Below are 12,863 nucleotides of genomic sequence, written 5' to 3'. Positions count from 1 at the left end.
GGACGCTCCATATTTATGGAGGTGGGCCCTGATTCAGAGCGAGCGCTCTGGTCAGAGCGTCCGGCTCTGAAACAGGGCCCTAGTCCCAAGTCCGCCGCCTCATTCTTATATGAGTAGTTGTGTCAATACCTGTGGAATGACACCTGGCACAACAGGAAAGCTATTGGCCATGTACTTTCCTTTGTGAAGTGACTGAAAAAACACTATGATGTCAAAATTGTCATCAACTCGTGCCATTAGTCATGATCCTAATTCACCTAGATCAGTTAACATTGAAGTGGCAGAAGGCCAGCCACTATCAACCCAACTGTGCTAGCCCCAGTCCGGGGATAGCAGCGATGGTAGCAGCTAACACTTGGTTGCAGTAGTAGTGTAGCCTTTGCCTCACAAAGGCCTCTGTGTCTGAAAAATTAAAAGCAAAGGAAAACAGCCAGCCACAACCAAAGCATAGATACTTGCCTGCATGAATTGTCTGCCGTTATCTCCTAGTTATGCCTTGAGTGCTGTAGGAAAAACTACTAATTCAGAATTATCCACAGCTTATTTAATTTTTCTATTCATAATACATTTATGTACCAATGGTGGGTGACGAAGTTTGGAGCAAAAGAGGGACCTTCTACTCGTAGAGGTTTAATGCCAATGCAGATGCCCTGTTACTCGTAAAACAAAGCTCTGCGCTATGTGCTACACTCCACCTTCTATGCTATCTGTCTGAATGCTCAATCTCTAGTTGTAGCCCATGCAATGACTGTTCCGGTAGAAAGTTTCCAGCCCATAACGCTTTTATTCTCCCTGCAGATTATGGCATTGACAGCTTAAACATGTGAAATGTCGACATTGTCAAAATGTCGACATGAACATTATGGCTAGGGTTAGGGTTAGCATTAAGGTTAGAGTTTACAGTTAGCATTATGAGTAAGGGTTAGTGTTAGCATTAAGGTTAGGGGTTAGAGTTAGCATTATAGTTTAGTTTTAGGGTTAGCATTAAGGTTAGGGGTTACAGTTAGCAATAGTGGTTAGGATTAACATTAAGGTTCGGGGTTACAGTTAGTATTATGAGTTAGGGTTAGCATTAAGTTTAGGGTGTACAGTTAACCTTAATGCTTACCCTTACTCATAATGCTAAGGATTACAGTTAGCATTATGAGTTAGGGTAAGCATTAAGGTTAGGGGTTACAATTAGCAATAATGGTTAGTGTTAGGGTTAGCATTAAGGTTAGGGGTTACAGTTAGTATTATGGGTTAGCATTAAGGTTAGAGTTTACAGTTAGCATTATGAGTAAGGGTTAAGGTTAGTATTAAGGTTAGGGATTACAGCTAGCATTATGAGTTAGGGTTAGCATTATGGTTAGGGGTTACAGTTAGCAAAGGTTACAGTTAGTGTTAGGGTTAGCATTAAGGTTAGGGATTACAGTTAGCATTATGGGTTAGCATTAAGGTTAGAGGTTACAGTTAGTATTATGGGTTAGGGTTAGCATTAATGTTAGGGTTTACAGTTAGCATTATGAGTAAGGGTTATCATTAAGGTTAGGAGTTACAGTTAGCATTATGGGTTAGCATTAAAGTTAGGGGTTAGCTTTAGGGATAGACTTGCCTGAAAACCACATTGTCTGCATTCTCACAATGTCAACGTTTCATTAGTGTAATGACCATGTTGACATTCTCATGTTGACGTGATGAATGTCGACAAAATATACAGAACCCGTTTCAAACTACATATCATACAAATTCCCATGCTATATTTGCCCACACCATCAGCTAAGAGTACTGTCCAAACCCACAACTGCAGTGGCATACATTACTGGCGGCCTGTCGCATATGACAGAAATCCCCATACCGAAATTACCTTTATTACTAATTACCAGCTGTTTAATATTAATAATGGTGGCATCCAACATAAATCCCTGGACTCCTATTGTATAAGTTGCTCATAGCCATCCGTGTTTGAATATAGCATGTTAAATATAAGTAGAATACAACATAATTTCCTGCACTATAATTGCATACATATCTAACTGCGGGCTCTGCTAAATGAGAATAGTAAGTGACATATATCCCTGCATGCATTAATACATATGACCTAATACCTTAATCATTGCCAGCATTGATTAAATGTCACATTCACAAATTGCTGCACAACACCCTACTCAATGCCAGCATTAATAAACTAAAATGATCCTGTTCCACAACTCCCTGTATTATTATAGCAGGATTTGGGGGCATTACAATTTTGGAATTTAAATTGTTAAAATAGTTTAAGCAGGGGGTGATATGTGAGCCAGTTGCACATATGAAGAACACCAAGGACTATCTTTGTGGGGAGAACCAGTCTGGGCCTCGGCTGACATAACCACTTAACTGGCAAGATTTGGTGGGACAACTTTTGTCCCACCTGCAGCATTGGGCATGATTCAGCGATGAACGCACAGCTGACGTTTTATGCAGTTTGAGCGATTATCAGTAATCTGCGCATGCGTCCGAGTCGCAGTGCACATGAGTCAAGTTTGATATTCATTGTCGCTCGCAGTGAGGATTTATTTGCAAAGTGGTTGACAGACGGGGAACGTTTCTGGGCAGCAACGGGGGGTGGTGACTCAAAAGCAGGCGTGCCGCGAATGGTTTCAGGGTGTGTCCCTGTATTGCTGACACGGATAAGTGCTTCCGAAAGCGGGAGCCGCAGTCTCGTTATTAGCTCCTATATAGATAAAAGGAGTAGAGGATAGAAAAGATCCGATGAAATATTTATCTGGGCACAATATCTCCCCTAAAGGCCTTCTGATAAAACAGAGTGCGATTGACTGGGAGAAATGCGTCAAGAACATTATACGGACCCTTTATTTGATTCTCGGCCAAATACCCACTCTGGGAGCACTCCTTTAACTCCCCGTTAACTGCAACGATTTACAGAGACGCTCATGCGACACGCTTGTGGTGCAGACGGACCAGTGTGCACGTTGTAGTCCAGCCGCTATAACATCGGGACGGAGAGCAATCCTCACTTCCCGGCTTACTGCTATCACCTGCGGGCGCACACAGCTACAACAGTATACATCCTGGGACTGGTAACTGGCATGCAGGTGAGATATTGTGCCCAGATAAATATTCCATCGGATCTCCTGCCCAGCTGCTGGTTTTCTATCCTCTAGTCCTTTCATCTATATAGGAGCGGCTCCCGCTTTCGGAAGTACTTATCAGTGTCAGCAATACAGGGGTGAGTTTAATGGGAATTGTTTCATTCTGAGATACATTGACTATATTCCCCTGGTCATTACTACCGAACATTGTAACAATCCCTGTGTTATTGCAACAGATCATGTACAATCATTTAATCTACAATTATTTCATCTATTGGTATTTTGCTCTGCAGAGCTATTTGGCAATGTGAATTATAATTGTATCTGTATGTTTTTAATTGTGCACTCTGGATTTAAAATGCTGCTATATAATTTGTGTCTATAAATCGTATTTATAAATTGTGTTACTTTAATATGGAGTTAATTAAAATATTTATATAAATAAAAATACTAAATTCTACACGACGCTACATATATTTTAATTGTTTTTGCCTTATTCAAATTGTGGGGAGCAGAACCCACTGTGAGAGCTGCCGGTTTTAATTTTGGAGTGTTTAGAGCCATACACCAGCGCACCTGTAATTGCTTGTTTTATTCCTCTAAAATAGCAAGTAACCATCGATGGTTACCAACTATGCAATGGGTGATCATCGATGGTTTCACCAACTGATTGGCATCCCTGTTTTTTTGACTGACTGGCCCGTGGGCCAGTCAGTACCTGGGGGCGGGGCTTCATGAGTATCAGGGGGTGGAGCTATACTCAATGTCCCGGCACCATGTAAAAAACAAACAAACAAACATTCGGTTATGTTTAGACATCGATGGAGGGAATCTACCTGGTTCTCCCCCTTCGATGGCGAAAGCATTCGACATCGGCCATAAACCATCGATGATTATGAATCATCAATGGTCGATGGCTATCATTAGTCTGCAGCATCTCTTCTCTGGGGCTTGCTCCCGGGAAGGAGAATTGTAAAGTCGGCAAGTACGCTTTACAGTCCCCATAGGATACATGAGCTCCAATATTACTTATGAAAGGCAGACATTGATGGATTAAACAATCAGCAATATGGTAATAATACAATGAATTATCCAATTACATGCACGTTTTATTTTGACTATTTTGAAATATTTCATCTACTTGTATTTATTTTAACATTTTATTAGCATTTATTTACATAGTGCCAGCTCATTCCGTTGCGCTTTGCAATTGTATTCTTATAGTGATTTTCCCTGGAAGTTACACTGATACATAAATCTCTTCTGCAGAAATGTTAGAAGGCGTAATATGACATAGGAAAGCACTATCCATAATAAACATCTACAGCTGTAGTTTGCAAAATGAATGGAGTAGAAACATGGATTTCTGACAATGCAAGTTATCGTTATTGTACATATCGTTCAGAAAAATCCTTTAGTGTGTTGCGGCTTAAGAATTGGCAGCAGTTTATATACTCTGAAGCATTTGTTTAAATATGTATTAAAATACACATGCGTAGTACATCCTACACTCAGGACTGGCTTTACCTATACTCTGGTTGCGCAGTTGAGTATGGTGCCACATAGAGGAGGGCACCCTGGCTCGGCCGTGCCGGCAACATGACTTGCAAATAAGAAACTCACCTTGGTGGGCCCCCCCCGGGCAGTGCCTGGCCTAGAGTCTCGCACAACAGGCAGTGCTACTAGCGTCCGGCACCACACCGCAACCCTTGCTGCTGTTGAGCGAGTCTCCGTGAAAGGCACTGCCCAGGGGCACACACGAGGGCAACTACTATTTGCAACTACCCGGATTACTATCGCCAATATAAGAGCCCAGATTAAAATGTGCCAAGGCAATATTATTTTTCTACAAATAGTATGTCAATAACCTATTATGTAAATTTAATTTGTTTTTTATTTAGAAGATTTTTTACTTTTTAATTTTTCCCAAGATGAGGGCTGTAGTAATAATGAGACAGAAATGTACTTCCCCTGCAAATACAAATAAACATAACTACATTTACGTAATACAAATCCATATGAAAAGTAGACATGAATGGTTTAGTTTACCTGGCATAATGTATAAGGGGCACTACAATTATGTAGCAAAATGTGTAAGGGGCACTACAATTGTGTAGCATAATGTGTAAGGGGCACTACTACTGTGGGCATAATGTGTAAGGGGCACTACAACTGAGCTTTTCCCATGAGACCATGCCCCCTTAATTTTTTTGGGTGCACGCAAAAGCACGCCAGAGGGCGCCAAAATATATATTTCCTTACCAAAAAAATTGATCTCGGCCCTGCCCTGCCCACACTCTATGTCACTATAACCAGATACTTGTTATGTATCTGGAATATTCAGTTCAGCCTTGTCTCTGGTTTTTCAGGTGATGTTATAGTAAGTAGGTTTAAAAGTAAAGTACTAAAAATTTGCAGAGAAACTCTTTCAATTCTACAATAATGAATATAAATGTGAACAAGTATGTAATTCCTCTTTTCAATATCAACTCCGAAATGGTGACTAAATAGGACTCAACTTGACGATCAAATTTTATTCTTCACTGCAGAATACTAGGACACCAGGTTGCTATGTAATGTACATGGATGAATAATCAAACTACATTGCAGTTAATGTATATAAGACAACTGAGATACAGGCACGACAGTTCGCTTTGCTTTGGTAACAGACCTGAAGGCATAATTCTGATTTATACAATGACAAAGTGAAATTGCCAGTGAAAGAGTTCTTCATATTAACAAGAATTAAATTGATTTGCCAGACTTATGAATTATTTTCTAAATGTTTATTGTTGCAGCTCCTCAATCAATATCATATTGTCCCAATGTATTGTCCTCACTGTTTGGTATTAGGGTTCCGAGTTGTACTCTATTCTGATGTTTATGGAGTTGAGCGATTATCAGTAAACTGTGCATGTGTATAAGTCACGGTACATTACAGCAGTTGCTCGCAGTGACTTTCCTCGCATTGTGATCGACGGTCATGGAGCGTTTGGAGGAGGTAACCAGGAGTGGTGGCAAAGAACATAGGTGTGTCGTGACCGTTTTGCGGGGTCTCACATCATGCATCCAAGATCCCGTATGCAATAAATATGGCTCCAGTGTCTCAATTCCCACTCCTAACCTGTGGGACCAAAGCTGGCCACACACTAGACCAACTTTCATCCAACTAGTTGATTGGTTGGAATGAAAGTCTGGTAAGGAATGGGAGTAAATGATGATCAGCAATTTGCTCCTAAATGCCAGAAAACAGATGAAAATGGTCGTTAAGACAAGTTTGTTAACTGTTGATCTAAACAATTTGTTCAAACAACAGTTTTTGTCCATTTTCCGGCGTTTGGGAGCAAATTGCTGATTGTCAGTTACTCACATACGTTACCAGATTTTCATTCCAACCAATCAACTAGTTGGCTGGTTGGATGTAAGTTGGTCTACTGTGTGGCCAGCTTTACTCAGGACTGGGACAATCTAATGATCTGAGACCGGTGCTGCATCCCTGTACGCAGATGCTGTAACATTTTACGCAGATGCTTAGATTTGGAAAGTTGCAGGTGGGCGTCTCAGTACATCTCCTAGCGGCTGCCACACTTGCATATTTTTGTATAGCAGCAGCGGCGGAATTAGTGTACAACTCTGAATCAGGCCTACAGATGTGTCCTCATATATCTCTCCTCCTTGCGCGCTAAACAGCCCTTCTAATCGCGTCATGCCGTGGCGTAACTTGGTAGTGCCGAGCGTCTTTTGTGCAACTTTTTATCTGCATGTGATACGCAACGTTAGTGTCACAGCCGCTGGCACTGCAGATAAACCCGCAGATGCAAAGAGAACATAGGCATGCTGCATATCATTTTAATCAGCAGAAGCTGCTTGTGCTATCTGTTCGCATCACTGTGTGAATAAGACACATTTGAAGGTAAAAAGTTGCATGAAAGACGCCCAGCGCTACCATGGCACACTGAGCTCCCGCGTTGTGTGGCGCGACTTGTAGCGCATGGAGGATAGATGTAGGTGGATACATCTGTACCTTAATAGAACCTGATGAGAAATGAAGGTCAGTTAACATACATGAATATGGGTGACTGACTGTTTTGTGTGTCACTCTTCGCTGATACTTTTTGTACTCCCCATGCTTCCACACCAATTGCTGCACAGAAATGCCAGTCACCAATGACTGTTTTATTATGGGAGATAATGCTTTTGCCTTACATCAGCCACTTGCGGGTACAGATTACCTGGGCCTCTGTAGGGGCCCAGGACTACAGGGGAGGAGTAAACACATCTGCCGTGACCATACTCCCCATGGGTTGTACGCACCGTAGGTACTTACTGAACGAGGGGGCGTAGTTGTGGCCCCTTCCGTGAACAGGCCCTACCCCCCAGCAAGTTGGTGGGCCTGGCCATATGCACTTTCATCACCAGAAATTACAGTTGTATCAGTGGATTCCCACACCTATTTAGCCGGGTACACCCCTACACGTCATTGGGCCAGTCACCCGATATAGGCTGATCGGGCCGATAATTGTATAGGTGCGTATGAAGGAGCCTAAGCCAATAAACGTCTTAAAGTGCTTCTGCAAACGGTCGGATCGGGAGGTCGCACCTTATGTGCAGTTTTATATTTAAGATGCCTGACCTCCCGATCCATTGAAGAATGTACACCCTGAGCTCAGTATGTATGGGAGTCACACTGATTGAATAATCGCTCTGTGAATGGGTTTATCTGATCTGCTGAGCGATCGGCATTCTGTGTACCCATCTTTGGACTGTAAGCTATTTTGCGCAGGACCATCTTTACCTCCTGTTTTATGTCATTGTATGTTACTAATTTGTAGTACAGTGCTGTAACATAGCTGTGTAATATGTTAGATGATAATAATAATAGACAATAACACCTTATTCTACAGGAATCATTACCATAGATGTGGTTCCTAATTCTCAGATTTACTCCATTATGGCATCATTAAACACAGTCGTCCCCTCATTTGATGTGGTAGGTTGTCTACTTTAGAAAATGCTATGCCTTGTTGGGCTACCTCATTATTCATACACGTTTGTGCATTTCATTCAAACATGTAAAAGAAAAAAAAGGGCGTTATAATTTTGAAGTGCAGGGGCGGTATGCAGGATGTGATGCACTCCGCCACGCTTCCCATGTATGCCGGTGTTCATTACGCCGGTATGCATGAATAAAATCACAAAGGAACCTCTTTCAGTGAGAGCTGTCCTTTGCGAATGAGGCACTTGCGGGTCTGTGATCCAGAAGTCCCTCTGGTGTCATTCTGCACATGTGCAGAAGGATGTACGCGCCTAGGGGGGTGCTGGGAGGGATCCGATTGGATCGCTCTCACAGGACTAGCCGAATAGAAGCCCATAGTGCATTGCATTGCAGGACTTGGTGCATATGAGAACCGCATTTTGGGTGTTTGATGGCATTTCTCCCATTGCTGCACCCCGCCTCGGATCTTATTATGAAAAGTATAATGCGGCTTTTCTCTGATATTGATCCTGCAGTGTGACTAGCCAAAAAAGGCCAAAATGGGCTCAACAGCGAAGGAGTTAAATTAACCAAATCATGTAGAAGGTATATACAGGTATATCTAATATGTAGCTTACTATGGTTTGAGTTTAATAAATAATCAGCTCACTAAAACAGCATTTTATTGAGCTTTGTAAAATAAACTCCGGTAATTCTTAGGCTTTGATCTGCCATTGTATATTGCATTTATGCTCCGATACCATTACCAATGTCTATGCATATCTGTGTGATAGGGAATACAGGGGGGAATTCACCAGCAAGTTGGTGGGCCTGGCCATATGCACTTTCATCACCAGAAATTACAGTTGTATCAGTGGATTCACACACCTCTTTAGCCGGGTACACCCCTACACGTCATTGGGCCAATCACCCGATATAGGCTGATCGGCCTGATAATTGTATAGGTGCGTATGAAGGAGCCTTAGCCAATAAACGTCTTAAAGTGCTTCTGCAAACGGTCGGATCGGGAGGTCGCACCTTATGTGCAGTTTTATATTTAAAATGCCTGACCTCCCGATCCATTGAAGAATGTACACCCTGAGCTCAGTATGTATGGGAGTCACACTGATTGAATAATCGCTCTGTGAATGGGTTTATCTGATCTGCTGAGCGATCGGCATTCTGTGTACCCATCTTTGTACTGTAAACTATTTTGCGCAGGACCATCTTTACCTCCTGTTTTATGTCATTGTATGTTACTAATTTGTAGTACAGTGCTGTAACATAGCTGTGTAATATGTTAGATGATAATAATAATAGACAATAACACCTTATTCTACAGGAATCATTACCATAGATGTGGTTCCTAATTCTCAGATTTACTCCATTATGGCATCATTAAACACAGTCGTCCCCTCATTTGATGTGGTAGGTTGTCTACTTTAGAAAATGCTATGCCTTGTTGGGCTACCTCATTATTCATACACGTTTGTGCATTTCATTCAAACATGTAAAAGAAAATAAAAGGGCGTTATAATTTTCAAGTGCAGGGGCGGTATGCAGGATGTGATGCACTCCGCCACGCTTCCCATGTATGCCGGTGTTCATTACGCCGGTATGCATGAATAAAATCACAAAGGAACCTCTTTCAGTGAGAGCTGTCCTTTGTGAATGAGGCACTTGCGGGTCTGTGATCCAGAAGTCCCTCTGGTGTCATTCTGCACATGTGCAGAAGGATGTACGCGCCTAGGGGGATGCTGGGAGGGATCCGATTGGATCGCTCTCACAGCACTCGCCGAATAGAAGCCCATAGTGCATTGCATTGCAGGACTTGGTGCATATGAGAACTGCATTTTGGGGGTTTGATGGCATTTCTCCCATTGCTGCACCCCGCCCCGGATCTTATTATGAAAAGTATAATGCGGCTTTTCTCTGATATTGATCCTGCAGTGTGACTAGCCAAAAAAGGCCAAAATGGGCTCAACAGCGAAGGAGTTAAATTAACCAAATCATGTAGAAGGTATATAAAGGTATATCTAATATGTAGCTTACTATGGTTTGAGTTTAATAAATAATCAGCTTACTAAAACAGCATTTTATTGAGCTTTGTAAAATAAACTCCGGTAATTCTTAGGCTTTGATCTGCCATTGTATATTGCATTTATGCTCCGATACCGTTACTAATGTCTATGCATATCTGTGTGATAGGGAATACAGGGGGGAATTCAATTCAGCGCGATGATGAATAGCCATGGAAGGGAGCTCCTGCAGCTATTCAATTCAATGCGGGAAACAAGTAAGTAAAAGAATGCCGGTTCTCGCGACTTAACCTGGGTGTTAAGGCGCGGTAACCGACATTCTCCAACTAAAGTGCTGGGCGTGCGGCTGTTAGCACCGTGCTAAGCTGGCAAACGGCTGCGTGCCCGGCACTTTTGTCGAATTTCTCCTTGCATCCCCAGGGAGGTACGAGAAGAAATCCTTTGCCCACCCAAACAGTGCAGTGTATTGAATAGCTGCAGGAGCTCTCTCCCACAGCTATGCTACATCGCACTGAATTGAATTTCCCCCACAGATTGCAAGTTCCACTGGGCAGGGCCTGATATGAATGATTAAATATTATCTGTAGAGTGTTGTGGATGCTCCCACAATAATAGGATGTTGGCTCTGCTTCAGGAGGCTGTTTTTTTGTTTTTTTTTAACCGTATGGCAACATAAGAATCAATTCTCGCAAATCCTCTTAGAACTTGGAAATATTCATATAAAAACAATTAATGATTTCTTTTAAATGACGAACAAACAAAAGATTTCCTGCGCATTTGTATATATTATTAGTCATTTTTTTTTTAGAAATAAGAGGAATTGTATTTTAGGTTTCTTGAAGGTAGTGCATAAAGTGGTATATTTATATAAACTTGGAAAACTGTCTATTTTATATATTATCTCTTTCAGTGTTTACAGGAAGCGGGGATGCTTGTGCCAGGGCATATAATACAAAGTCCGGAACCCTACAACAAGTCTTCCAAGGACACACATTTATCATTAACTGCATGCAGGTATGCTAAGACCCCTACGTATATCCATTGCTATATAAATTAGAGCTTGCATACTTTGCATTCCCTGGCCCAGGGAGGTCTCTGCTCAATCAGTGTCAAGACATAAAAGTGCTTCCAGTAATGACAGACACGTGGAGCAGACTGGAGGCAGCTTTCTGTGCCAGGACATACAGTCCTTTATAACGGTCCCTTTCATTTGTGCTTTGCAGATACATAACAATGTTTTATACACCGCTTCCCATGATGGAACTCTCAGAGTCTGGGATGTAAAAGGGATGTGTTCTAAGCACCAGAAGAGGTCATCTGTGAGGAGCAAACACTCTCAGAAGGGGAGCTTGCCTCACCTCTTCCACAATAAAGTGGGGTGCTCAATGGAGGCCGACGTAGACTGTGAACCTGCAGAATTGATGTGAAGGCTTCTTGCAACACAAAAGTTAGCTGGAAATATTGTACTTTCTCTGTGTCTATAATGCTGGTGGTCAGAAATCCCAGTATTGGTGAAAGAATTGTAGGTGATGTGCTTTATACCTGCCTAATAAATACAAAGCATTACAAATGCATTGAAATGAAATGGAATGTTGACCATCATAGTACATGAGAGCATTCAATGTGTTTTGGTAATGGGTCCACGTTAAAGGTGCCTACACACTTGGCGATCTGCACACGATTCCACGATGTGTACGATTTCCCTTGAAACTTCTCCCCAGCAGCTCTGCACACGATTTGGTGTTTAAAGTGTCCAATTTACAAACGATGTATCGTGCATCCAGACTTTTTCCAGTGCATTGTGTCCCAGATTGGCAGATCTGCCCTACAGCACGGCAGATCTGACGATGCGATGTGCGACCAGTGGGGACGCGCATCGCATCGTGAGTGGGGACTGCCGATTTGGGCATATTTTACACGATCTGTCATTCCGATGTGTTGGAATCATCCAGATCGGGTAAAATATCGCCAAGTGTGTAGGCACCTTTAGACAATGTGACGTTACCTACACAAAGTGGTAGGAAAGCACTGAGGCTACGGTGTTACAAAGTCCACTTTAGTGACCTACCCAAATAAACTCCTTATATGTGACCATGAAAGATGGAGCTTTTCCCTTGATGTCACTTGAAATTTTACTGCCAAATATTAAATTGTATTATTAATTTTATGGTACTTTTAGTTCTATTACTACTGGGATCCTTTTTAAATCGATATATTGTCAAGTACGGTAGTTTTTTTTTTTTTTTAAAGCTATACTATGAACTTTGTCCTGGTTACGCAAATGCATCCAGTGCAATACAGTAGCTGGTTTCACTTACTGTACAAGTTACACCACAGCAGTCTGATAGTTGTGTAATAATCCATGAGCAGTCATTAGCTTGCAGTGTTTCTCAAACTGTCACACAGGTGGTTTGAAAAACATGAACTGTTAGGGTTCTTGAGGGCCAAGATACACTGCGTTAGACAATAAATAAATTGTTCTTAATGAAGAAATAAATGTCTGTAAATAGAAAATGGTTTGGTTTGGTGTTTGACAATCCCAATATTTTATACCAGTGGGACAATAAAGGTAAAATGAAAGGAGATATCTACCCTCAATAAAATTAGCTCCCCTGTCAAAACATTAATAAAAATGTAACTACAGTAAAGAAAATCCAGTTCCTGCTTAGCTGTCCTTATTCACCATCTCCATGAAGTGTTTGGGGGGACCTCTTAGCAGATATCTGTTGAAGAAGCTCATATTGTTTTTAGTTTTGCAACAATATCTGAATTTAT

General features: G+C 41.7%; 1 protein-coding gene across 2 annotated transcripts in view; it reads left to right on the top strand.

Moving 5' to 3' along the window:
• The window catches only part of WDR86 (WD repeat domain 86), an 82,012-nt gene extending 70,339 nt beyond the window's left edge, over positions 1-11,673 (top strand). For both annotated transcript variants that reach the window (XM_088446413.1, XM_088446414.1), the window contains exons 7-8: positions 10,999-11,102; positions 11,312-11,673. In XM_088446413.1, the coding sequence (XP_088302539.1) occupies positions 10,999-11,102; positions 11,312-11,515 (308 nt within the window). In that variant the 3' untranslated portion in view covers positions 11,516-11,673. The remainder of the gene's footprint in view (positions 1-10,998; positions 11,103-11,311) is intronic.
• Positions 11,674-12,863: the final 1,190 nt, after the last annotated feature.

Source organism: Taudactylus pleione, unplaced genomic scaffold (genome assembly GCF_031769625.1).
Source record: "Taudactylus pleione unplaced genomic scaffold, aTauple2 ptg000398l, whole genome shotgun sequence".
NCBI lineage: Eukaryota > Metazoa > Chordata > Amphibia > Anura > Myobatrachidae > Taudactylus > Taudactylus pleione.
Note: the sequence above shows the minus strand (reverse complement) of the source record. Positions and strands in the feature narration are given on the sequence as shown.